Genomic DNA, 27,236 nt, shown 5'->3' on the forward strand with positions numbered 1-27,236 from the left:
TAATTTTGCCATTTGGTATTGGTTATATGCTAGAATGCCTGTACATCACAATCAATTTCTTTTTATTGTTTACTCCGTTGCTGTGAATTATTCCATTCTAGAACTGTTTATTAAATTTGTTTTCTTAATGCTGTGATCTTTCATAGAAAAATAAGAGACTGTAGAATAATCTTTCTATGATTAGAGCAGTTAAAAGTCATGGCATTTTTTTGAGCAAGAAAGCAAATAATATTTCAGTATGCCTTTTGGGAAACAAATCTATCCATTGTTCGACAATGTTCATCAAGAGCAAACAAATTTTGATTTTCGAAAAAAGCGGTAAGTAAATCTAAGGTGTGGGGCTTTTACTAACTTCGTAGAAGAAACTGACACTTACATTTTGTCTGAATCTCCTTTTCTAGGAGAGATGGTGTGTTTCATAACTATGTTAAAAGACTTACGAAGAGCTGGATTTTCAAAGGAATCATCTTCACCACGATTTTGGCAAATTCCCTTTTCATGGCACTTGAGACAGATTACCAAATGGCAAACAGGTTCTTTCTATTCTTTAATGTAAGAAAAGCATGATATTTTCAAAATATATTTACACAGTTGAATTTATTAGTAGTTTCCTATTGTTTTGAGGGTATATGCCACACATTTCCTGTGGTTTCCCTATTAGAGTTGATAAGGGGAAGATAGTTGATGTAGTTTACTTGGACTTTCAGGTAAGATCCCACATAGCATACAAAATTAAAGTACAAAGGTAGTGTACTGACATGGATAGAGAACTGTTTGGCAAACAGGAAACAAAGATTAAAAATAAACACATCTTCTGAGAGGCAGCCAGTGACTAGTGGGTTCCGCAGAAATCAGTGTTAGGACTCTTAACTATTCACAATATATATAAATGACTTAAATATGGAACTAAACATAATATCTCCAAGTTTGCAAAGGACACAAAACTGGGGGGTGAGCTGTGAGGAGGAAGCAGAGATGCTTCATGTGTAGCAAAAACACAAAAGCAGATTATTGTCTGAATTATCATTGATTTAAAAAGGGAGAGATTCAATAAGACCTGGGTGTCCTTGTACACCAGTCACTGAAAGTAAGCGTACAGGTGCAGTAGCTAGTGAAGAAGGCAATTAATATGTTGGCCTCCATAGTCAGTGGCTTCCAGTACAGGGGCAGGATGTCTTACTGCACTTATACATGTCCTTGGTGAGAACACACCCAGAATATCGTGTGAAAGGTTTGTCTCCTTATGTGAAGAAGGATGTTTTGGTTATAGTAAAAGTGCAACAAAGGTTTACTAGGCTGATATCTGGGATGAAAGTGTGTTGTTGGAAGAGCACAACAGGTCAGATAGCATCTGAGGAGCAGGAAAATCGACTTTTCGGGCTGGAGCCCTTCATCAAGAATGAGGCCTCATACCTGATGAAGGGCTCTGGCCTGAAACGTTGATTTTCCTGCTGCTCGGATGCTGCCTGACCTGCTGTGCTTTTCCAGCAACACACTCTCAACTCTGATCTCCAGCATCTACAGACCTCACTGCCTCCTGATATCTGGGATGGCTTGACTGGTGTATGAAGAGAGACTGGATCCGTTAAGACTATATTCACTAGACTTTGGAAGAGTAAGAGGGATCTCATAGAAACCTAGAAAATTGTGAAAGTTCTAGATGAGGTGAACACACGAAAGATGGTCCTGAAGACTGGGGAGCTCAGAACCAGAGATAACAATTTAAGGATATGGGGTAGGCCATTTAGGACTGAGATAAGGGGAGATTTCTTCATCAAGAGAGTGGTGAGCCTGTGGAATTTTCTGCCACAGAACGTGGTTGAGGCCATAACACTGAATGTTTTCAAGAAGGAGTTAGACATAGGTCCTAGAGCTAAAGGAATCAAAGGATATGTAAAGAAAGCAGGAGCAGGGTAGTGAGTTGGATGATCAGCTATGATCATATTGAATGATAAAACAGGCTTGGAGAGCTGAATCTGCTACTCTGGTTCCTGTGTTCTATGTTTCTATGTGATACATCACTAACATCACTACAATTACTAAGACCACTCTGAGCCAGTCACAAACAAGGGCGGTTAAATTGCATGCTGTTAGTTTGACCTTCACTGGGTGCTCTTGTGGTGCAGTGGTAGGGTCCCTAATCCTGAGGCAGGAGGCCTTGGTTCAAGTTCCAGCTGCTCCAGAGATGTGTGACAACATTGCTGAGCAGATTGATTAGCAAATATCTTACACCTTCACCTTCACTTAGACCTTCAAAACTCCTCAGTTTTATTGAGGAGCATGTTTTAATTTCAGTTCTTCCTATGAGATTAAAGTTCAAATTAGCACAGCTAGCATACATATACCAATCTAGTAAACACAGAAGCTGACCAAAAGCTCCAAATAGTCTGGAATATAAGACTAGGGTACGTCACAACAAGTATTAATCCTGCAAGTGCAATAGGATAGGCTGTAGTAATGCCTAATATGCCATCACTTGTTGGTGTAAAAAGCAAAGTGGAGACTTGTAGAAACATAAAATGGATTATAAAGGAAGAAAGCATAAGATTAATTGTCAATGGTTTTTGGGGCTATGTCCCTTTTGCAAAAAAAGTACTGACTTTTTAAAAACTACATGAGTCATTTCTAATGTCTTGGACATTGACTTTTAAAAAAAAAGCAAGATTTCTGCTCAAGTCAGTTTCTATTTCAGTTTTCTGGATTCATAATTTTTCTTTTCTTTCAAGTTTTTTCTTTTGATAACTGATATTCTGTATTTAATTAATATTCAAGTTTTGAACAAAAGTTCCAACAGAAAATACATCCACTTTTGTTACCACGCAGATGAGGTTTGGAGACAGCAAATTTCAAATGACTCACCTCCTTCAAAATACTGTCCTATATATCAGTCCCCTCCTAATGAGCACTGTTGCAGTCACTCCCAAGAGTAACCAATCCAGCAGGTCCTCACCTTTTACCCCACCAACCTCCGGATACATCCCATCATCTTCTGCCATTTCTGCCACCTACAAACAGACCCCATCACCAGAGATGTGTTTCCCTCCCCATCCCTATCTGCGTTTCGGAAAGACCATTCCCTCCGCAACTCCCTTGTCAGGTTCATGCCCCACCATCCCCTCTCAGCACCTTCCCCTGCCACCGCTAGAAGTGCAAAACCTGCACCCACACCTCCCCCCTCACCTCCATCCGAGGCCCCAAAGGATCCTTCCACATCTGACAGAAAGTTACCAATACTTTCACACATGTCATCTACTATATCTGTTGCACCCGACATGGCCTCCTTTACACCGGGGAGACAGGACACCAACTTGCGGGTCGTTTCAGAGAACACCTCTGGAACCCCAGCACTAATCAACCCCAGCACCCTGTGGCTAAACAATTTAACACCCTCTTCCACTCTGCCAAGGACATGCAAGTCCTGGGCCTCCTCCATCGCCAAACCAAAATCACCCGACGCCTGGAGGAAGAAAAATGCCTCATCTTCCACCTTGGGATCCTCCAACCACATGGAATCAATGTGGATCTCACCAGTTTCCCCATTTCTCCTCCCCCCCACCTTATCCTAGTCTCAATTTTCCAACTTGGCACCGCCCTCTTGAACGGTCCTACCTGTACATCTTCCTTCCCATCTATCCATTCCACCCTCCTCTCCAACCTATCACTTTCACCCCCACCTTCATCTGCCTATCGCATTCCCAGCTACCTTCCCTCTAGCCCCACCCTTCTCCTATTTATCTCTCAGCCCCCTTGGCCCACAAGCCTAATTCTTGATGAAGGGCTTATGCCCAAAACGTTGATTCTCCTGCTCCTCAGATGCTACCTGACCAGCTGTGCTTTTCCAGCACCACACTCTTCAACTCTGATCTCCAGCATCTGCAGTCCTCACTTTCTCCTCACCAATCCAGAAGCTTGGTCCACATCATGTCAAAACATGTTAAATTAAATTACCTTTCTGCTGAATCTCTCAAGTAATGGTAATAGGTTTTTGTCTTGGTATTATTTACTAATGTAAAACAGGAAATGGCTTCATGATGATTGATCTGCTAACCTGTTGAAAGGGTACATTGAATTAAGACAACAGAATATGTCATGGGGAGTCCCCCAGCTATCAGGTGGAGAAGCAGGGAGAGTGTGAGAATGTTGATGTCTTTAGAAATAATATTCTAATTCCATTCATTTGTTTCATTTGGGTAGGTAGCTGAACAGCTGTTCTTGGCCATTTACACAGTGGAGTTCTTAACAAAGATTTATGTTGACCCAATCAAATATTGGAAGATTGGATTCAATGTGTTTGATTTCATCGTGCTCAGCCTATCCCTTATCCACCGTTTCCTTCCTGTCAGATTTAAACGCTCTCTGTATTGGCTTCATATAGTACGACCCCTCAGAACACTCAGGATAATCTCATTTATCCGTGGCTTACAGGTAAATAGCTTGGGTGAAGACCATGAAGTACATTAATTTTTAAAATTAATTAGAGGGATTTGAGCTTTCCTGGCTGGGTCAGTATTTATTGCCCATCTCTAGTTGTCCTTGAGAAAGTGTGACCAACCTTTATGAGTTAGATACACCCGTTGTTAAGGAGCGAGTTCCAGGATTTTGACCTAATGACAAGGAAACAGCGATGTCCTTCCAAGTCAGGATGGTAAGTGGCTTGAAGAAGAACTTGCAGACTGTGGTGTTTACACATACCTACCCACTGTGTGTTTGGAAGGGGCTATTTCAGGAGTCTTGGTGACTTTCTGCGATGCATCGTGTAGATGGGTGCACACAATGATAACCAGCCTTGGTGGTTGGGAGTGAGTGAATGCCTTTGAATATGGTGTCAGTCAAATGAGTCACTTTGACCTGGATGGTGTCAAGCTTCTTGACAGATGTTTGAGCTGCATTCATCCAGATAAGTGCAGAGTATTCCATTACATTCTTGGCTTGTGCCATGTAAATGGTGGACAGGCTTTTGGAGTCAGGATGTGAGTGATTGGCTGCAGCATTCCTTGCCTCTGACATTGCCGCCACAGTATTTAAATGGCAAGTCCAGTTCAGTTTCTGGTCATTGCTGATCTCCAGGTTGATGGTAATGGGGATATCTTTGGTGCTAAAGTTATTGAGTATCAATGTGCGATGTTTAGATTCTCTCGTTTGAACTGGTCTTTGTGTGGCACATATATTAATTGCCACTTGTTAGCTTAAGCCTGCATTTGGATGTTGACTGCTTTAGCAGCTGATGTGTTGCGAATGGGGCTGAACATTGTGCAACCACCAGCGAACATCTCAATTTCTGACCTTACAATAGAGGAAAGGTCATTGAAGAAGCAACTGAAGACGGCTGGGCCAAGGGCACTAGCCTGAGAAACTTGTATGGAGCTACCATGGAGTTAAGACGATTGACCTGAAACTACCACAATCATACTTCTTTCTGCTAGGTAAGACTCCAGCGAGTGGACACTTTGCTCCTGATTCTCATTGACTAGTTTTGCTTAGGTTCTTTGATGCCACACCCAGTTAAATTAGTCTTTACATCAAGGGCAGGCACTCTTACCTCACCTCTTGAGTTCTGCTCTTGTGTCAGTCTTTGGACCAAGGCTGTTTAGACTGTTTGAAGATATAAATGAAAGGTAAGATCTAGGAAGATTGATGTGAATTGATATTCAGGGTTTGATTATTTCTTAAAGTTACCTACAGCTCCTTTTGAAATGATAACTCTTGTTTCTGCTCTGTAGGTTCTGACTACTGCCCTGGTGAGCACATTGAAGAATGTTTTCTTTGTCCTGTTCCTCCTCTTCTTACTAATGACTGTTTTTGCACTGATTGGATATTATTTCTATGGAAACTCAGATCACGGCGATTACAAAAACTGGGGTAGCCTCAGATCTGCATACTTCACACTCTTCAGTTTGGTAACGGTAATGAAACATTTTCAGCATTCTTTATATTGTTCAGGAACAAGCTATTTAATGATAATTTCTCTTAAAATTCAGAAATGGTAATAATTCAAATATGTATAAGTCAGATTTTTTTTTAGGATTTGGCGTGTAATTTGTTACCTTGGAAGGACTTTTATTTGAGGATTATGAGAACAACTAGTACTTCAGAGACTTGAACATACAGGACCAGATTTTTGTTCCTGCGTCAGATATGTAGAGGAAGGAGATTTCCTAGCTCTGTAAACCTGACCTTTAAAACTAGCTGCCTGCACGTAGTATGTGCTGTCACAGGGAGGTGGGAGCTGGATTGGGAATTGAGGCAATGGACCTGGAAATAGCTGAGGAGGTGCCTGGTTCCTGAGGTAGGTTGAGTGGAAAAGCTGCCTTTGGGCTTCAGTGCTGTGGTCCAAAATTAAAATAAAAGAATAAAATGTCAGAGCTTCCCCCCCCCCCCCGTCTTCATCCCTTGCATCTCCTTTGCTTCCCTTCACCCTCACACACTCCCCATATCCCACCCATTCCAACCCTGACACCTAATCCCCTCCATCAATTGCCCATGGTTCCTTATATCCACTTTGCCTATTTAGCACTAACCTCCCTTTCCCCTTTATCAACCGTGCCAACTTGCTCAGAATCTACAAGTGCCCCTACTCACACGAGGAAAAAAAAGAGTTCTATACTTAAAGTTCAATTTTTAGCCTACACTGTAACAGGAATAGCACTGTTGTCCATGAAACACATTTTGACAGATCAACACTTCTTGACAGGATGACACCTCTTGACAGATTGCAAAATTAGAAAGGGTTTATACAGCTTTTGCACACAGTCTTCTTCATAGTTAACAATCTCAAAGGATACCTGACCCACCACCATGGCTATCAAATGCCCCTCCCCACAACTGAAGCCTGAACCATTGCCCCATCCTAACAGAATCCCTGAACCCATGCACAAAGTTGTCCTGGGTTTCTGTCCAAGTGGCACCTCAGTTCTCGAAATGGATACCTTGGCTATCCAAATGAAATGAGCTAAGAACAGACCTGTTTTACTTGGTTTACTTTGCACTCTCCAGTCCTACACACCAGGGTTTGAGTGGAAACTTCTGATCATTTAAAGAGTCATTTCAAATGATGGACCTTCACGTGTGTGAAGCAGTGAAGGAGAAGCACACTGTTGGAAATATTATTGTATCAGTGGCACATTCCACCCAAACACCCAAATTGTACTCTCAGCTAGATATAAATCATTCCATTTGCCACTCCAGAGGAGAGTGGTGTTCTTTCTGATGCCCCACTGAACATTTATCTCTAAATTGATGATCAGTAAAGCTAAGACCCTCTCCCAATCAAATTCATACTCACAGTTATCTCACTATTTGGAAGAAATTTGACTGCTGAGTGTAGATGCATTACGCTGAGGGAGTCCTAATGACATAAGAAGTAGGTGAGATGTCACATGACACTGAGTTATAATCCAACAGATGTATTTTAAATCACAAGTTATCGGGGCGCTGCTCCTTTGTCAAGTGATGAAGGAGCAATACTCCAAAAGCTTGTGATTTTAGATACATCTGTTGGACTATAACCTGGTGTCATATGACATTCTGACTTTGTCCACCCTAGTCCAACACCGGCATCTCCACATCATAAGAAATAGGAGCACAAGTAAGCTATTTAGTCCCTAAAGCCAATCGTGCCATTCAAAGATGCTAAACTGCCCCTAGGCTCAACTCTTCTTTTGTATTAGTTTATCACCGCCTTCAATTCCCCTATATTTCAAACATCTGTCCACCTCTTTAAATATTTTTAATGATCTCACCTCTACAATTGTCAAGGGTAAAGAATTCCAGATATTCACTGGTTGCCTGGAGGAGAAATTGCTTTGTATCTTGTTTATAATTAAATGTCCCCTTATTCTGTAACTATGTTCTCTAGTTTGAGATTTCCCCACCAACGAAAACATCTTCTCAATATCTACCTCGTCAAGCCCCCTCAAAATCTTGTATGTTTCAAGTCGATCAGCACTAATTATTTTAAAGTCTAATGAATAAAGATCTGACCTGTTGTCTTGATAAGTCAACGCTTTCATTTCAGGAATCAGTCTAATGAGTCTCTTTTGAACTGTCTCTAATGAAAGAAAGTGAGGACTGCAGTAGGGGTCTTGAATGCAAAGCCTTTATTCAATAACACCAACAAGCACAAGATCCCGCAGCAGCTACAAGATACTCCTTGAATCTTTGGGCAAAAGTAGAAATCAAAGCTGTAAGTGCTGCATGGAAAGCCTGGATTTTACAAACACAGCCACCTGGGACTAGAATCTCCTGAGGAAATTTGAAGCATCAACTCAATTAAAACATAAAAGATCCAGAAGGATCTTGACAACATGAATGTGGAAAGAATATTTCAGTTATGGGAGAATCAAGAACTAGGGGCCACTGATCACCATTAGAAACAGAAAGACGGCAAAAGGTTGGGAGTCTTTAGAAGTCTCTTCCTGAAAAGCCATTGGAAGCTGAATACTTAAATACTTTGAAGGCAGAACTGGAGAGAGTTTTATTCAGCAGTGGGGTGAAAGGTTATCAGTGGTAGACAGGAATGTAGATTTTGAGGTTACAATCAGATCAGCCAGGATCTCAGTAAATAATGAAGAAGGCTCGATGGCTGAATGGTCTATGCACAGAGTCATACAGTCATACAGCACAGAAACATACCCTTCGGCGCAACTTGTACCATGCCTACCAGGTTTCCTAAACTGAACGTTTGCCTCCATTTGGCCTATATCCCTCTAAATATTTCCTATCCATTAACCTGTCCACGTGTCTTTTAAATGTTGTGATTGTACTCCCTCTACCACTTCCTCTGACAGCTTGTTCCATATATCCACCACCCTCTGTGTGAAAAAGATTGCCCTTCAGGTCCCTTTTAAATCTTTCCCCTCTCACCTTAAACCTATACCCACTGGTTTTGGACTCCCCTATCCTCGGGAAAAGACCTTTGCTATTCACCCCATCTATGCCCCTCATGATTTTATAATCCTCTATAAGGTCACCCCTCAGCCTACTATATTCCAGGGAAAAGTGTCCCAGCCTTTCTTGTCTCTCCTTATAACTCAAACTCTAAAAACTCGGTAACATCCTTGTATATCTTCTATGTACCCTTTTCAGTTTAAAACCATCCTTCCTATAGCAGGGCAACCAGCATTATATGTCTGACCACATTTAATGCAACCAGAATTAAATATGGTCTGACCAATGTCTTGTTTAGCTGTAACATGATGTCCCAACTCCTGAACTCAATAAAGGCAAGCATGCCAAGTGCCGCCATCACCATCCTGTCTACACATGACACCATTTTCAAAGAACTGTGTAACTACACGCGTAGGTCTCTGTTCGACAACAGTGCCTCAGGCTCTCCCATAAACTGTGTATATCCTGCTCTTGTTTGTCTTGCTGAAATGCAACACCTCACATTTATCTAATTTAAACTCCATCTGCCATTCCTTGGCCCATTGGCCCAGTTGATCAAGATCCCATTGTACTCTCAGATAACCTTCTTCACTGTCCAGTATACCATCAATTTGTTGTCATCTGAAAACTTACTTACTGTGCCTCCTATATTCTCATGCATATCATTTATATAAATGACAAACAACAGTGGACCCAGAACCAATCCTTGCAGCACATCGCTGGTCACAGGCCTCCAGTCTGAACAACCTCTGCTACCATCCTCTGATCCTACTATCAAAGCAATTTTGTATCCAGTTGACTACTCCTCTCTTTGCTCATATGTCTGCATCAAACCCAGCAGAGATTGCAACACTACAAGAAAACCAAATGCTGTTGCTGTCAAGCGACTATGTAGATGCTTGGTAGTTATTGTCAGAGTATTGGTTTTGTCAACCCTTTAATCCTCAAAGTTTTTTTTATTCAGCATAAAATACTGTGTGGAAAAATGAGTTGATGGTCAAAAAGTCCCTGTACTCCCATGTGTCAAATTACTCCAGCTGCTGCTTTACTATCAGAGCGAAAATGGTCGACAAATATTCACCTTTCATTATTTGGTTTTAATATCTGAGATTTCCATGGACTTAATATGGTACTAAAAGAGAACTCTGCTGATCTAAAAATAGCTGGTGTGATCACCTGACAAGCCTATTTGGAATATGCAAAACTGGAATTAAAATTGAGACACTGAAACTCAGCGAAGCTCCACGAAATTTGCATGTCTTGTTTTACTCACACTTGGATGGTAAATTCACAGATTTAGAGATGAAAGGTTGGCTGTAACAATCCAGTCGGATCAATGTCAGACACCAGTACTTGCTGATCAATAACAACCTTTGAGTAACAAAGGACAGAGAAAGCGATGTGGACTGAAAACTGATGCTGAAAATTGTTTTCCTCCTCTCTGAATCTCAGAAACTAGCATCAGTGTAAAAGCAATTTGGGTATCAAGATCACTGTTCATCAAGAAATTAATGTTAGCTGAAAGCTTTGTATTCCTGAGGAAAACAGGACAGTAGCTAAAAGTTGTGACTCAGATTTCATTCTTAGAATTCAAGGACGATGAAAAACTTTAAACTCAGCTACCTTTATCTCCTATCTGTATAGACATGGGCACCCACATGGGCCCCAGCTATGCCTGCCTCTTCGTAGGATATGTGGAACAGTCCATCTTCCGCAACTATACTAGCCCCACCCCCCACCTTTTCCTCCGCTACATCGATGACTGTATCGGCGCCGCCTCGTGCTCCCACGAGGAGGTTGAACAGTTCATCCACTTCACCAACACCTTCCACCCTGACCTCAAATTCACCTGGACAGTCTCAGATTCCTCCCTCCCCTTCCTCGACCTTTCTATTTCTATCTCAGGCGACCAAATCAACACGGACATCTACTACAAACCGACCGACTCCCACAGCTACCTGGACTACACCTCCTCCCACCCTGCCCCCTGTAAAAACGCCATCCCATTCTCCCAATTCCTTCGTCTCCGCCGCATCTGCTCCCAGGAGAACCAGTTCCAAAAACGTACAACCCAGATGGCCTCCTTCTTCAAGGACCGCAATTTCCCCCCCCGACGTGGTCGACAATGCCCTCCACCGCATCTCTTCCACTTCCCACTCCTCCGCCCTTGAGCCCCGCCCCTCCAACCGCCACCAGGACAGAACCCCACTGGTCCTCACCTACCACCCCACCAATCTCCATGTACAGCGCATCATCCACCGTCATTTCCGCCACCTCCAAATGGACCCCACCACCAAGGATATATTTCCCTCCCCTCCCCTATCAGCATTCTGTAAAGACCACTCCCTCCGTGACTCCCTCGTCAGATCCACACCCCCCACCAACCCAACCTCCACTCCCGGCACCTTCCCCTGCAACCGCAGGAGGTGCAAGACTTGCGCTGACACCTCCCCCCTCACCTCCCTCCAAGACCCCAAAGGAAGCTTCCATATCCGCCATAGATTCACCTGCACCTCCACACACATCATCTATTGCATCCTCTGCACCCGATGTGGCCTCCTCTATATTGGGGAGACAGGCCGCCTACTTGCGGAGCGTTTCAAAGAACACCTCTGGGACACCCGGACCAACCAACCCAACCACCCTGTGGCTCAACACTTCAACTCCCCCTCCCACTCCACCAAGGATATGCAGGTCTTTGGACTCCTCCATCGCCAGACCACAACAACACGACGGTTGGAGGAAGAGCGCCTCATCTTCCGCCTAGGAACCCTCCAACCACAAGGGATGAACTCGGATTTCACCAGTTTCCTCATTTCCCCTCCCCCCCACCTTGTCTCTGTCAAATCCATCGAACTCAGCACCGCCTTCCTAACCTGCAATCTTCTTCCTGACCTATCCGCCCCCACCCCAGTCTGACCTATCACCCTCACCTTGACCTCTTTCCACCTATCACATTTCCGACGCCCCTCCCCCAAGTCCCTCCTCCCTACCTTTTATCTTAGCCTGCTGGACAAACTTTCCTCATTCCTGAAGAAGGGCTTATGCCCGAAACGTCAATTCTACTGTTCCCTGGATGCTGCCTGACCTGCTGCGCTTTTCCAGCAACACATTTTCAGCTCTGATCTCCAGCATCTGCAGACCTCATTTTCTCCTATCTGTATAGACACACTCCCCTTCCTCCTTTTTAAACCTTTTATTAAGTTTTGTTTCTGAGCATTTGCTTTTTGTCTTATTTTCTTGTATTTAATAGGTAATAACATTCAGCTGAGTTCTAATGAAGGGTCACTGGGTCTGAAATGTTAACTCTGCTTTCTCTTCACAAAGGCTGCTGACTTGCTAAGTTTCTCCAGCAATTTTTGTTTTTGTTAATTGAAGAGTGTTAGATATGTGTGACTGGTCATGAGAAGTTTAAAAAGTGGGGAGTTGACTTGACCCTCCTTAACTGCTGGTAACATTGAGGACAATTTCTGAGCTGCCTAAGGATGAAGATTACCCATGAGAGGAGGTTAGTATTCCAAGAAAACTCAGCAGTGGTCTCAACTTGGTCAGAGTCAGTACTGACTCTTTTTAATATCTACATTAACAACATGGCCACCACATCATCATGAAAACGTATTTACGCTAATGATACTGCTTTGATAACTCAGACGAAATCATTCCAGGACATGGAAGCCACTCTAAACCATGAGCTACCAAAAATAGATGAATATTTCTGTGAGTGGAGACTGAAACCAAATGGAGGAAAGTCCAATGATTCTGCATTTCAATTTGAAAATCACAAGGCATGCCACACTTAAAATATTGTCTTCTGTGGAGCAAATTTGTGACAGGACCCAAATCCTGTATGCTGGCATGACTCTTGACCATTCTCTAACAATGTTACCACCTCCTACGTTTGTTGGAAAGACCAAGACATGAGTGGATGTCATCCAAAATCTCACCATTACAAGCTGGGATACGAAAAACACTATCCACCATCCTTCTGCCATAGCCCAGGAGCTTTGGTCTTCTCAACAGCTGAGTACTATGCACTCATCCGGGCCTCAAGTCATTACAACAGTCTCATTGATGCACAACTTCCTAAGAAATATGGTTAATCTCTGGAAACCTGAAATCAACTCCAGTTCACCAGTCGTCTCAAATATCACCAGTCTCTCCATTCACTGGACACAGCAATGTCAAGTGAAATAACACATGCCAGCAGCAGCAACTTAGACTCCTCCCTCCACAGTGAACACTCCTCAACACTATACACCCCATCCCAGATCGCCATCTTTAACTGGCTCCTGCATGGTCATTTCTGCCATTCAGTTTCGGATTAAGTTCTGGAGCCCTGCAGCCAAACATATTTTCAAAGGAAAATATTGTACAGCAGCCACCTTTCAACAGGGACAGTGAAAGGCATGAGCAATTTCCTAGAGAAATCTTCAATGCCTGCCCTGATCATCTTAGTGAATAGTTTTAGCTTAGTTTTTATGGCAGTGAACCCAGATAAGACTTTGTTTGTGTAGCCACTTGCCAATACATGAATTTTGGATGGGTTTTCGGTGCTCCTTGTTATGCAGATTTTAATATTTCAATGTAGGTTCAATGCTGATTTTTGTGGCCCATAGCTTTAAAATCATAGATTAGCAAGACCTTCTTTCCAATAAATAACAAAGGAAAAGATATTTTAGGATTTTATGTAACTTGCAATGCAATGCATTGTTTTGTTTATAGTAGGTAAAGACACTGTGGATGGAGAAAATGATCATTTTGTTGCAGTTATTTCTTACAGGGTGGTTTAAATGACTTCTACTTTGCAGTTGGATGGCTGGACTGATCTTCAGGCTGAAACAGGCAGATTTGGCTTCGCGTCAAGTCGATTTTTTGTAATTGGTTTCATCTTACTGGGATGTTACCTTTTCTTCAACCTCTTCATTGGAGTTGTCATTATAAATATTCGGGTATGTTGATACTTATTTTTAACCACATGCTATTGAATACTTGTTCAGTAAAACCACCAAAATAAATTATATTATTATTTCTAGGAAACCACCACAGCATTTAATAAGGGACTCCAAACCGAACGAGAGACAATTTTGCTCCAAAAAAAACAGGCTATGTTACAGAGACAACAATCGCATATTGCAGATTTAATGGAGAAACAGGTATTGAATTCATTCTGATTCGACTGGAACTCTATGTTATAAAACAGGTGTGATTGCCAACTCCCAAATCTGGATTCATTACTTCTGAATTTTTATTAGAATAAACATTTGAATTGACTTGAGTGTGTATGCTGTAACATTCATATCATAAAGTACTGAATAGATTTTTTTATCTATTCATGGTAAGTGTACTTTGCTAGTTGGCCAACATTTATTGCTCACCTGTTGTTGCCTGTGAGAAAGTAGTGGGGTGCTGTCTTCTTGAACCACTCCAGTCCATTTGGTGCAGGTAGAACCATTTAGAGGGATTTCCCCAGGATTTTAACCCAGCGACAGTGAAGGAACTGCAATATGTTTCTAATAATGGATGGTGAGTGACTTGGAAGTGAGTTTGCAGGTAGTGCTATTCCTGTATATCTGCTGCCCTTCTGCTTCTAGATGATGGTGATCATAGGTTTGGAAGGTGCTGCTGAAGGAGCCTTAGTGTTTTTCTGCAGTGCATTCTGTAGAAGGTACACATTGAGCATTGGTGATGAAGGGATGTGGTGTCAATTAAGCAAGCTGTTTCCAACTGGCTATATTTTGTGTATGCAAAAAGAGAATGCACACCTGATTGTGACAAAGTTAAAAATCACACAACACCAGGTTATAGTCCAACAGGTTTATTTGGAAACACTGGCTTTCGGAGCACTGCTCCTTCATGAGGTGGTTGTCGAGTATAGGATTCTAAGACACAGAATTTATAGCAAAGGTTTACAGTGTGATGTAACTGAAATTATATGTTGAAAAAATACTTAGAATGAGCTGCCAGAGGAAGTGGTGGAGGCTCGTACAAATGCAACATTTAAAAGGCACCTGGATGGGTATATGAATAGGAAGGGTTTGGAGGGATATGGGCCAGGTGCTGGCAGGTGGGACTAGATTGGTTTGGGATATCTGGTTGGGATATCTTGTTGGCATGGACAAGTTGAACCGAAGGGTCTGTTTCCAAGCTGTACATTTCTATGACTCTATGATTCTATAACCTGGTATTGTGTGATTTTTAACTTTGTACACCCCAGTCCAACACTGGCACCTCCAAATCATGACAATCAGGAGTCCTGTAATATGTTTGCATTTTCCTAACTGGAGATCCCACTAGCTTTCTGAACAATGTTAGTGAACTAAACCAGTCTCTAGAATTAGCTTGGACCCTTTGGGTCTGCATGGTTCAAAACACCAACGTGTGGCATGTGCTCGGTGAATCAACATTTTGCAACATTTCTAATATTTAGAAATGGTAGGCTGGTCTCACCAGTTATCCGATGTGCATGAAGATGTCCTTTACCTACAGGTACCTGAAGATGGCAGAGCAAAATAGGTAAGTGGTAAAGAAGATATATAGGATGCTTTTCTTTATTTGGAGAGGTACTAAATAAAAGAGCAGGAATGTAATGCTAGAACTATGTAAGATGCTAATTAGGCGACAGCTGAAGAATTGTATACAATTTTGGTCACTATTGTCCAGGGAGAGTATAGACAAGATTTACAAGAATATTGCTGGGGATTGAAAATAACAGCAATGAGGGAAGATTGGAGAGATTAGGGTTATTTCATTGAAACAGAGGAGGCTGAGGGGTGACTTAATTGAGGTATGCTGAATAATGAGGGACTTGGATAAAGTGTACATTGACACCTGTTTCCCCGAGTGGAAAAGAGAAAATGAGACTGCAGATGCTGGAGAGTCAGAGTTGAGATGTGTGGCACAGGAAAAGCACAGCAGGTCAGATAGCATCCAAAGAGCAGGAGAGTTGACATTTCTGGAATGTGCTCCTGAAGAAGGGCCTATGCCTGAAACGTCGACTCTCCTGCTGTTCGGATGCTGTCTGACCTGCTTTGCTTTTCCAGCACCACACTTCTCAGCTTTCCTCGTGGAAAGGTATTTACCAATGAACACAGATTTAAGGTGATTGGTAGAAGGATTAAAGGGGACATGAAGAAAACATTTTCCACCCAGAGAGTGATGGATGTCTGGGATTCGGTGTCCAGTTTGCTGGTTGAGGCAAAATCCCCAACTCATTTAAAAGGAAACAGGATCTGAAACACTCAACTTGCAAAACTGCTGACCAGGTGCTGGGAAGTGGGATTAGAATAAGCAGCCAGTTAATTCAGCTGGCACAGACAGAATGGGTTGCTGGCCTTTTTTATTGTGATGTAATGATTTGATAGTTCTTTCCAACTCCAGACAGAAGAGAAATTTTCAAAAGAAAGAAAGTGATGGACTATCTCTTTTTTGCCTTTTCTTCCAGAAAACCAGCCAATTTGAAAGTTTCAGTGAAATGGTAGAGAAGGTCAAACAGACTTTGCGACATGATGATTATGTTTTGTTGGATGATTTATGTTCAAGTCTGTCATTCATTGATATTTACTTCACGAGCCTTGATGAACAGGATAATACTCTGTACAAGTGAGTAAGAGATTCCATGTCAGAGAAATCTGGCTAACATGCTGCATGTTATATAAAACTATGCAGGTTCATGCGCTCCATATGCGTAAGGGAATACAGGTTCATGTGCCATCCACTTTCTCAGCTCAAAATTCCCAGTGACCCATTCTCAGGGTTTTGCCTTGATTACACGAGACACATGAGAGTCATCTGCAGTTAGTCACAGTTCATGTTTGCTTTCTCTGTCTTTGGGTGCCCTTGGATGTTATGCTATGTTAAAAGTGCCTTTAGAAATGCAAGCTGCTGTTGTTGGCAGTTTGCCTGAATTTTTGTTCATTCCCTCCCTCGTACAACAAGGTTATGGACTCAGTGAAGAGTTGAACTGATGTTTTCAAGAGATAAAATTACATGTTTGGAATGAGCTAGGAATTTGGGAAAGAAGTGAATTATGCAAATAAGAAATCAAAGGGAAAGATGCAGTGGTGAAATGTTCAGAGCTGTAGAGCATGGAAACAGACCCTTCGGTCCAATTCATGCAATGCTGACAAGATATCCTAAATAAATCTAGTCCCATTTGCATCAGAGCAGCAAGAAAATCAATGTTTTCGGCCAAAGCCCTTCAACACACTTCTGACCCTTATCTGGAAATGGGTCTGAACCCAGTATCCATTAATGTTTATGTATGGCAAGGCCACCACAATACAAACGCTGCCTTCTGTGGTATCAGAGCCATAGAGTCATATAGCATGAAAACAGGCCCTTTGGTCCAACTAGCCCATCCAACCATAAACAAATCTAGACCTGACTGCCTGCACTTGGCCCATATCCCTCCAAATATATCTTATTCATGCATTTAACTAAATGTCTTTTAAACTTTTTAGCTATATCTGCATCCACCATTTCTTCTGGAAGTTCATTCCTCACAAGTACCATTCTTTGTGTAAAAAAGTTGCTCCCCAATGTCTTTTTTTAAAATCTTCCTCCTCTCACCTTAAAAATATGCCCCCCAGTTCTGTGATGCTGCTTGCAGATAATTTTGTTTCTAAAGAAAATAGCAAGGCTGTGTTTCTCTGAGCTCCTCTTTTGCCTTCTCAATGCCCTTCCCCTCCCCACCTTCCAACCCTCCAACAAACCTTATAACAAGTCATGGAGTCATGGGAATGTAGGCCTACTGGTTAAGTAAGTGAAGTTATCCTGTATATTTATGAAATGCTGGTTTGGCTCCAGCTGGAGTATTGTTTCCAATTCTGGGTAGCACAAGAAGAGCACAAACGCTTTGATGGATGTCATGATGAATGTACTAAAGCTATTTATTAGGATGGCTCAAGCAATTCAGTTATTAACAGTTAAATCGTAGCCTATAGAAATCAGGAGTGTTGCCTTAGAGCAGAAAACGTCTATAAACAAATTTGATAGAAGTGTTTAAAATTATGAAAGGAAAACTAAAAAGAGTGTTCCAGTGGCTGAACTGTCGATAACTAAAGCGCCCAGACTTAAGATGATTTAAGGCAAAAGAACCAGTGCCAATATAAGGAAAAAACATTTCTTTACACAATAAGACTTTGAATTTGAAATTAAATGCCAGATAGAGTCATGGATACAGTTTCAACTCACCTTCATAAGGGAATTAGATAAATATTTGAAAGGTTAAAGGATGCAGGGAAATTGGGAAACAACAGGAGAGTGGGGCTGACAAGAAACAGCCAGCACAGAATCAATGGGCTGAATAGCCTGCAACTTTGCTGTAATATATGATTCTTCTATCATGTGTCTGATCAAATGGCAGTTTGGTAGAAGTCAAGATGAATGGCTTTTGCCCGAAACGTCGATTCTCCTCCTCCTCGGATGTTGCCTGACCTGCTGTGCTTTTCCAGCACTACTGTAATCTTGACTCTGATCTCCAGCATCTGCAGTCCTCATTTTCGCCTAGATTGGTAGGCACGGTGGCACAGTGGTTAGCATGGCTGTCTCACAGCGCCAGAGACCCGGGTTCAGTTCCCGCCTCAGGCGACTCTCTGTGTGGAGTTTGCCCATTCCCCCCGTGTCTGCGTGGGTTTCCTCCGGGTGTCCGGTTTCCTCCCACGCTCCAAAAATGTGCAGGTTAGGTGAATTGGCCATGCTAAATTGCCCATAGTGTTAGGTGAAGGGGTAAATGTAAGGGAATGGGTCTGGGTGGGTTGCACTTCGGCGGGTTGGTGTGGACTTGTTGGGCCGAAGGGCCTGTTTCCACACTGTAAGTAATCTAATCTAATCTGAAAGTGTCTATTATTATGAAGGATTCTAATAAAATATACAAAAATCTTTCTAAGGGTCTAGAACAAGCAAGATGTAGGTATAAGATCGAACATTGCAAATAAAGGACAGACTGTGGGAGAAACATTTCACATGGACTGCTATGTTGCTGTGAAATCCATGACCACGGTTAATGATTAAAGGAGATACCATGTCAACATTGAACAATATGACAGGTAGAAATGGCTATGGGATCAGGATGGGTGCATGAATTAGGAATACTGTCCGGGTACAATGGGAAAAAGCATGGACTGAATGGGATGAGTGGCCTGATATCATTTCTTAACTTGAATGTAAAATGAAGGTATAACATAACTAATAGGAAAAGCAGAAAAATGAAAATACTTAACCAATGTGGAAGAAGAATATTCAATGCGTAGACAACAGACATAACATTGACAGACATGGAAGATTTATCTTAAGAGCGTTCAAAGAGTTAGAAGATGACAGATTACAATAAATCTGTTGAATTCCTGATCAAAGTTATACTATCACAGAAGCAAGTTATCTCCCCTCAAGAGCCCATCACAAGGAATCCTCTTTGTGATGCTTTAGATAAGAATATTGATGGTAAGCAAGGAACAAACCATGTATTCTGCCTGTTCAGCTACATAACGTGCACTATGAATATTCTTTAATGGAATGAAATGATGAGGAAAGAACTATGAGCCCTTTCTGACTAGTAAGAACTTCATGACTTGGTTTTTAACAGATTGATAACATGTTATTTGTTTCCTCTATATTTTAGATTACAGCAGCTTTACTTTGAAATATCATATGTTCTGGGTAACTTATTGGAAGTTGATCGTCACCAAGAACATTCTGAAAAGAAGGATGGAGATGGGGCAAATAAGCCTAATTAAATAAAGAAGAAAACCCTACACGCTTAGAAATATTATTTTACAAATTGTGTACTGTTTAATCAGATAATTTGGATGAATTGACAAGCATTTCAATTTTTTGAGAACTTCTCTAATTGTCTATCAAAGGACATTTGGAAACTAGCTCTAAATAACACTTTACTCTGTCTTCATTTACTTTCTTTCCAGCCTTCAGCAAAGTACAGTCCTTCCAGCCACAAATTTAGAAATTGATTTAAAAACTCAGCAGGTCTGCCAGCATCTGTGGAGAGAAAACAGAGTTAACATTTTCTCTCCACTGATGCTGTCAGACCTGCCGAGTTTATTCAGCGATTTCTGTTTTCGTTTCTGATTTCCTGCATCCACAGTTCTTTGTTTTTCTTTTCATAGTTCTTTCAGATTATTTTGTTCATTCTGGGCAAGTGCTATTCTGATTCTGTACTATATCCAGGTGAATATGCATTTTGATTTTTCTTTGTCGATACACTTGCCAATGTTAAAAGTGGAATTCTCAACATCAATGGAAATTTGATTTTATCATTTTGATGTGATATATTACAAGGAGATTTATGCAGTGGATGCATAACCTAGGATCTCTCAAATGTTTGAAGAATTGATTTTGCATTAATCAGTCATAAGCACCAGGGACCCGGGTTCAATTCCCACATTGGTTGACTGTCTGTGTTCAGTTTGCACGTTCTCCCCATGTCTGCATGGGTTTCCTCCGAGTGCTCCGGTTTCCTCCCAGTCCAAAGATGTACTGGTAAGATGAATTGGCATGCTAAATTGCCCATAGTGTTAGGTGCATTAGTCAGGGGTAAATATAGGGTAGGGGAATGGGGCTGGGTGGTTTGCTCTTCGGAGGGTTGGTGTGGACTTGTTCGGCCGAAGGGCCTGTTTCCATACAGTAAGGAATCTAATCTAATCATCTAATCTGTCAGGCCACTTGCCTGACATTTGGTATTGGATGGACAGAAATGTCCTCCAACTAAATATGGAAAAGATTGAAGCTATTGTCTTTGGCACGCTGGAAGAAACTCTGTTCCTTAATTACCAACTTCACTCCTCTCTCTGATGGCTGTCTGAGCCCGAGCCTAACTGTTTAAACCTTTAATCATATTTGGCCTTGAGGTAAGCTTCTATCCACGTGCCAGTGCCATCACTATTTCCACTTCTGTAGCATCACCAATGCTCCCCTGCATCCAAGCTCATCTGCTGTTGAAACCATCATTCATGCCTTTGCTTGTCTCCTGGCTCGAAGCCCAAATTCTGTCCTTTATAGTCATGGGGTCATTGAAATACTCTGCTGTCCATGTCATAACCTGCACCAAGTACAGTTCACACATCACCCCCCACTTGGCTTCTTTTCAGTAACCCCTCAATTTTAAACTTTTTATACTTGTTTTCAGCTCTCATCATGGCCTTGCTCCTCTCTATCACTCCAACCCTCTAGGTTTTCTGCAGTCCTTTAATTTCCTTCTCGATTTTAACCATGCCACTATTGGTGGCCATGCTTTCAGCTGTCAAGATCCTTAACTCTGGAATTCCCTCCTTAATTCTTTCTGCCTCTCTTCCTATAGGGTACTTTATAAAACCTAACTTTGGTCACCAACACTAATGCATTAGGGTTGCAATACATGCTTCAGTGTCAAATTTCTTTGATTGTGTTCCTGTGAAATTCCCTATAATATTGTACTACTTTAAAGGAGCTAAATTAATAAATGTTGTTTTGTCGGTGGATTTGCTGAGCATTCTGATGCCCTGGTGTTGCTGGTAAATACTGAGGCCCAAGTTAATTGTCTTTTGTTCCTTTAGTCTCTTCTTGGTGCTGTGATTCCTCTCCCAACAGTATAGTTGTGCAAATTGCATAATACAACTAGAATGTTACGTACCTTTCCAGGGTATCCAGTAACAGTCTTGGGACCAAACCAGCAAGGGGAATTGTTGAGTAGTTAAACAGTACATTCAATATAGCACTTAGTGCAGGCGAATGCCTTATTATATTTCTTTCGAATTGCAGCTCTGAGATTTCACATTAATGTCATTTGCCAGAACTCCAAAGGATTACTGGATTCACATGATTGACTTATCTAGGTTACGATGACCTTTAAACAATGGTGTAGATTGATTGTTCCTGGCAGCTTCCGGATACATGGAATCTATCTGACTGATGCAGTTTCAATGGTTACATGTCACCAAACTGCTACTGTGAAAAAGTGAACTATCTAATTTCTCTGTTCAGGTGTAAGCCCACAAATCATTTCCCAGTCCTGTCTTGTGGTGTCTTTTGCAGTCCCCCCTCTTTCATGTCTTTCTCCCCAAACCTTGCTGCACCTCCAACCCTGGCATCCTTCATCCCCTTCTCTTGCCGTTCCCTGTTGTTTGCTGATCTTCATCTTTCTAACATCTCTGTATGACCGTTGCTTCTTTTCATATTTCTCCATTCCTACATCGTTATCACTGTGAGCCTTGCTCATTAGACATTACCAGATGTAGTAGACATACTAGAACACAATTGTAGCATTCTGTATTAAACTAATAGGACACAGGTATTTGAGCTTACAAACATTTGGGTCTCAACTTCTTTGTTGCTTTTCCCAAGTATGTGGAAACCTGGGTCACTTAAAATAATTCCAGATCTATTACCAGGACAATGATGTGGAAATGTATTGTGTGTGACTTAGTTGGCCATTGGTGTTTTCATTGAAAGTAGAAACTAGGAGCGGGAGTAGGGGCCCTTCAAGCCTCCTGCACCATATGATGAAGGTCAATTCTCTATCTCAATACCCTCCCCATACCCTTGATGCCATTATAAGCTAAAAATGTATCTATCTCTTTTTTGTTTATATTAAGTGACTTGAATGCACAGCCTTCTGTGGTAAACAATTCCACAGGTTCATCATGCTTTGAATGAGGAACATTTTCCTCATCTCAGTCCTGATGGTCTGTCCCAAAGCGTAAGAATGTGTCTCCTGGATCTAAACTCCCCAATCAGGGAAATAATCCTCCCTCCATCTAGTCTGTCTGACCCTGTTAGAATTTTATACTTTTCAATCAGATCCCCTTTCATCCGTATAGACTGTGATGAATGAAGGCCAGTCAAGTCAATCACTCCTTATAAGACAGTCCTGACATCCCCAGTATCAGCCTATTGAAGCTCCCTCTATACCAAGTATATACTTTCTTAGGTAAGGAGACCAAAGCCACTTGCAATACTCCATGTGTGGTCTCACCAACGCCTTGTATAACTGTAAGAATTCAGGATAACTCCAATTGTCTTGTATTGAATGCTGATGTATCATTTGCCTTCCTAATTGTTTGCTTCATCTGCTTGTCACCTTTCATTGCCTGGTGTACAAGAATACCTGCTCCGTTTGAGCATTCACACTTCCCAATATATCACCATTTAAATAATAATCTTCCTTCCTGTTTTTTCACACCAAAGTAAATAACTTCACATTTAGTCACATTATAGTGCATTTGCCATGTATTTGTCCACTTGTTCAACTTTGAAGCCTCCTTACAGCCTTCTCATAACTCACAATCCCACCCAGTTTTGTATCATGAACAGACTTGGAAATGTGACATTTGGTTCCCTCATCCAGGTCATTTATATATATCATGAATAGCTGGATCCCAAGTACTGAATCTTAGGTATCCCATTAGTCACTGCCTGCCACTCCAAAAAAGATCATTGGTTCCCGTTCTGTTTGCTGTAGGTCAACCAACTCTTGATTCATGCCAATATAATACTCCTTATCCCATGGGCTTTAACTTGGCCCACTAATCTCTTACGTACATCTTATCAAACGCCTTCTGAAAATTCAAATAAATGACACCCTGTGGTTCTCTTATCTATTCTACAATTTCCTTCCTGAAGAAACTCAAGCAGATTTATTTAAGCAAAATTTGCCTTTCATAAACCCAAAATGGCTTTGTCCAGTCCTATTAATACAAATGGTTTGACACAGACCAGAAATAATTAAATAATCTTGATCTCATTAAGTAAGCACTGGTGAAGTGTACAATCAGGGGTCAGTGAAATATCTGCTCCTGCAATGACCTACAACTATTAAAGCCCCCAAGGAATCGAGCTTTTACATTTTCTTGTTATGTTTTGTTGGACTGCAGTGGAAGAAAGATTGGATAAGGCCTGAAAAGAGTATGGGGTTTGTGGTGTGTGATTGACCAATCCACCTTTGTTCCAATGTTGGAATCAAACTTTGTGCAGTCTACTAATTTACATATTCACATACCTGCATGCCTCAGTACAGGTTACAAGTCAGTGAAAGGCACCAGTTCCACCACAGAACACACCAGATGGCCTCCTTCTTTAGACACCGCAATTTCCCTTCCCACGTGGTTAAACATGCCCTCCAACGCATCTCGTCCACATCCCGCACCTCCGCCCTCAGACCCCACCCCTCCAACCGTAACAAGGACAGAACGCCCTGGTGCTCATCTTCCACCCTACCAACCATCGCATAAACCAAATCATCCGCCGACATTTCTGCTACCTCCAAAAAGACCCCACCACCAGGGATATATTTCCCTCCCCACCCCTTTCCGCCTTCCGCAAAGACCGTTCCCTCCGTGACTACCTGTTCAGGTCCACGCCCCCCCCTACAACCCACCCTCCCATCCTGGCACCTTCCCCTGCCACCGCAGGAACTGTAAAACCTGCGCCCACACCTCCTCCCTCACCTCTATCCAAGGCCCTAAAGGAGCCTTCCACATCCATCAAAGTTTACCTGCACATCCACCAATATCATTTATTGTATCTGTTGCTCCCGATGCGGTCTCCTCTACATTGGGGAGACTGGGCGCCTCCTAGCAGAGAGCTTTAGGGAACATCTCCGGGACACCCACACCAATCAACCACACTGCCCCGTGGCCCAACATTTCAACCCCCTCTCCCACTCTGCCGAGGACATGGAGGTCCTGGGCCTCCTTCACTGCCGCTCCCTCACCACCAGACGCCTGGAGGAAGAACGCCTCATCTTCCGCCTCGGAACACTTCAACCCCAGGGCATCAATGTGGACTTCAACAGTTTCCTCATTTCCCCTTCCCCCACCTCACCCTAGTTCCAAACTTCCAGCTCAGCACTGTCCCCATGACTTGTCCGGACTTGTCCTACCAGCCTATCTCCTTTTCCACCTATCCACTCCACCGTCTCCTCCCTGACCTATCACCTTCATCCCCTCCCCCACTCACCTATTGTACTCTTTGCTACTTTCTCCCCACCCCCACCCTCCTCTAGCTTATCTCTCCACACTTCAGGCTCTCTGCCTTTATTCCTGATGAAGGGCTTTTGCCCGAAACGTCGTTTTCGCTGCTCCTTGGATGCTGCCTGAACTGCTGTGCTCTTCCAGCACCACTAATCCAGCACAGGTTTATGCTATATATTCAACTTAGAGCCAGCCTTCCACCTCTTAAAACAGAGATGTATTTTGGCTACAGTAGGTGCTGCAATTCAGAAGCAAGCGAATTTGACTTAAAGGGACACACTGAATACACAACAGAGCAGGGAACACATTCAAGTCTTCCAATGGAGCATTGAACGCTTTGCTACAGGTTATTGACAGGGACGGAGAGTCCTCTATCCATAGAAAAGCCTGAGGGCTGCCTGTGAAACACTGAGAAGGCAGTGGGACCATGTAACTCAATAATTTAACATTAACAACGTAACCCCAAGGTTCTGGATGGTATATAACCTCACACAAGTGGTTAAGGTCAGTGTGCACATCTTCAAATGCTATGTGCTAACAATTGAATCAGTGCTTTAAATCCTATCTGTCTCATCTATCTCCCATCATTGAGTTACATCTGACATGCATAATTTCAAAAGCACCACCTCGCATCTCTGCAAACCTTGCATCTCATATACTGCCATCTATTCCACCATGTCAGTACTGTTATAAACCCAATGCACCACACTCACTGACATGCTTCCCTTTGTCTTGAAGGAGAAGGTGGCACCAAAATGGAGGCAACAGCAACAAATTGAATATAAATTGACAAGTCATATTGCAACTATATAAGACTTTGTTCAGGCCACATTTGGAGCACTGTGCACAGATCTGGTTGTCACACTATAAGAAGGATGTGGTAGTTTTGAGAGAGTGCAGAACAGGTTTACCACAATGTTGCTTGGATTGGAGTGTTATAGCTGTAAGGAGAGATTGGATAAACTTGGATTGTTTTCACTGGAGCGCCAGAAGCTGAAGGGTGACCTGATAGAAATAAATAAAATTATGAGGGGCATAGATAGAACAAAGAACACAGAAAATTACAAGACAAGAACAGGCCCTGTGGCCCTCTAAGCTTGCACCGATCCAGATCCTCGATCTAAATCTATCGCATATTTTCTAAGGATCTGTTTCCCTCTGCTCCATGCCCAGTCATGTATCTGTCGAGAGAAATCTTAAATGATGCTATCGTGGCTGCCTCTACCATCTCAGCTGGCAATGCGTTCCAGGCACCCACCACTCTCTGTGTAAACTACTTTCCATGCATATCCCTTAAACCTTTTCCCTCTCACCTTGAGCTTGTGACACCTAGTAATTGAGTCTCCCACTCTGGAAAAAAAATTCTTGCTATCTACCCTGTCTATACCTCTCATAATTTTGTAGACCTCAATTAGGTCCCCCCTTTAACCTCCATCTTTCTAATGGAAATAATCCTAATCTACTCAATCTCTCTTCATTGCAAGTGCCCTCCATACCAGAAAACATCCTGGTGAACCTCTTCAAAGCATCCACATCCTTTGGTAATATGGCAACCAGAACTGCACGCAGTATTCCAAATGTGGCCGAACCAAAGTCCTATACAACCATAACATGCCAACTGCCAACTCTTATACGCAGTATCCTGTCTGATAAAGGGAAGCATGCCATATGCCTTCTTGACCACTCTATCAACTTGCATTGCCATCTTCAGAGTACAATGGACCTGAACACCCAGATCTCTGTAGACATTAATTTTCCCTAGGGCTTTTCTATTTACCTTTCAGTTTGCTCTTGAATTGGATCTTTCAAAATGCATCACTTCTCATTTGCTTTAATTGAACTTCATCTACCATTTCTCTGCCCAGCTCTCCAATTTATCTATATTCTGCATTCTCTGACAGTCCCCTTCACTATCTGCCACTCCACCAATCTTAGTGTCATCTGCAACCTTGCTAATCAGACCAACTATAACTTCTTCCAGATCATTTTTGTATGTCACAAACAAAAGTGGTCCAAACATGGATCCCTGTGGAACACCACTGATCACAGTTCTACATTTTGAGAAATCCCCTTCCACGATTACTCTGTTTCCTGCTGCCCAGCCAGTTCTCTATCCACCTAGTGAGTACACCCTGGATCCCATGTGACTTCACTTCTCCATCAGTCTACAAGGGGGTACCTTATTAAACGCCTGACTGAAGTCCACATATAATAATATCTACTGCGCTTCTCTCATCAACCAACTTTGTCACTTTCTCAAAGAATTCCATTAAGTTGGGAAGACATGACCTTCCCTGCACAAAACCATGTTGCCTATCTCTGATAAGGCCAGTTCCTTCCAAGATCCCAGCCCTCAGAATCTTCTCCTGCAGCTTCCCTACCACTGATATC

The 27,236-nt window shown here is 42.3% G+C and overlaps 1 protein-coding gene across 2 annotated transcripts; it reads left to right on the forward strand.

Annotated features, from left to right (window-relative positions):
- Positions 1 to 428: 428 nt before the first annotated feature.
- On the forward strand, positions 429 to 21,354 carry LOC122556990 (cation channel sperm-associated protein 3-like). Of its 2 annotated transcripts, XM_043704223.2 has the most exons (7): positions 429 to 552; positions 4,195 to 4,425; positions 5,721 to 5,903; positions 13,695 to 13,835; positions 13,920 to 14,039; positions 16,328 to 16,485; positions 19,505 to 21,354. In XM_043704223.2, exons 1-7 carry the CDS (start codon positions 499 to 501, stop codon positions 19,617 to 19,619), a joined length of 1,002 nt encoding a protein of 333 aa, XP_043560158.2. In that variant the 5' UTR covers positions 429 to 498; the 3' UTR covers positions 19,620 to 21,354. The 2 variants fall into 2 exon arrangements, with proteins under 2 accessions (XP_043560158.2, XP_087851172.1); XM_087995046.1 differs by lacking the exon at positions 4,195 to 4,425 and having other exon boundaries at positions 494 to 552.
- Positions 21,355 to 27,236: the final 5,882 nt, after the last annotated feature.

The sequence above is a fragment of the Chiloscyllium plagiosum genome, unplaced genomic scaffold (genome assembly GCF_037043375.1).
Source record: "Chiloscyllium plagiosum isolate Xiang-an unplaced genomic scaffold, Cpla_swu_hap1 HiC_scaffold_16, whole genome shotgun sequence".
NCBI lineage: Eukaryota > Metazoa > Chordata > Chondrichthyes > Orectolobiformes > Hemiscylliidae > Chiloscyllium > Chiloscyllium plagiosum.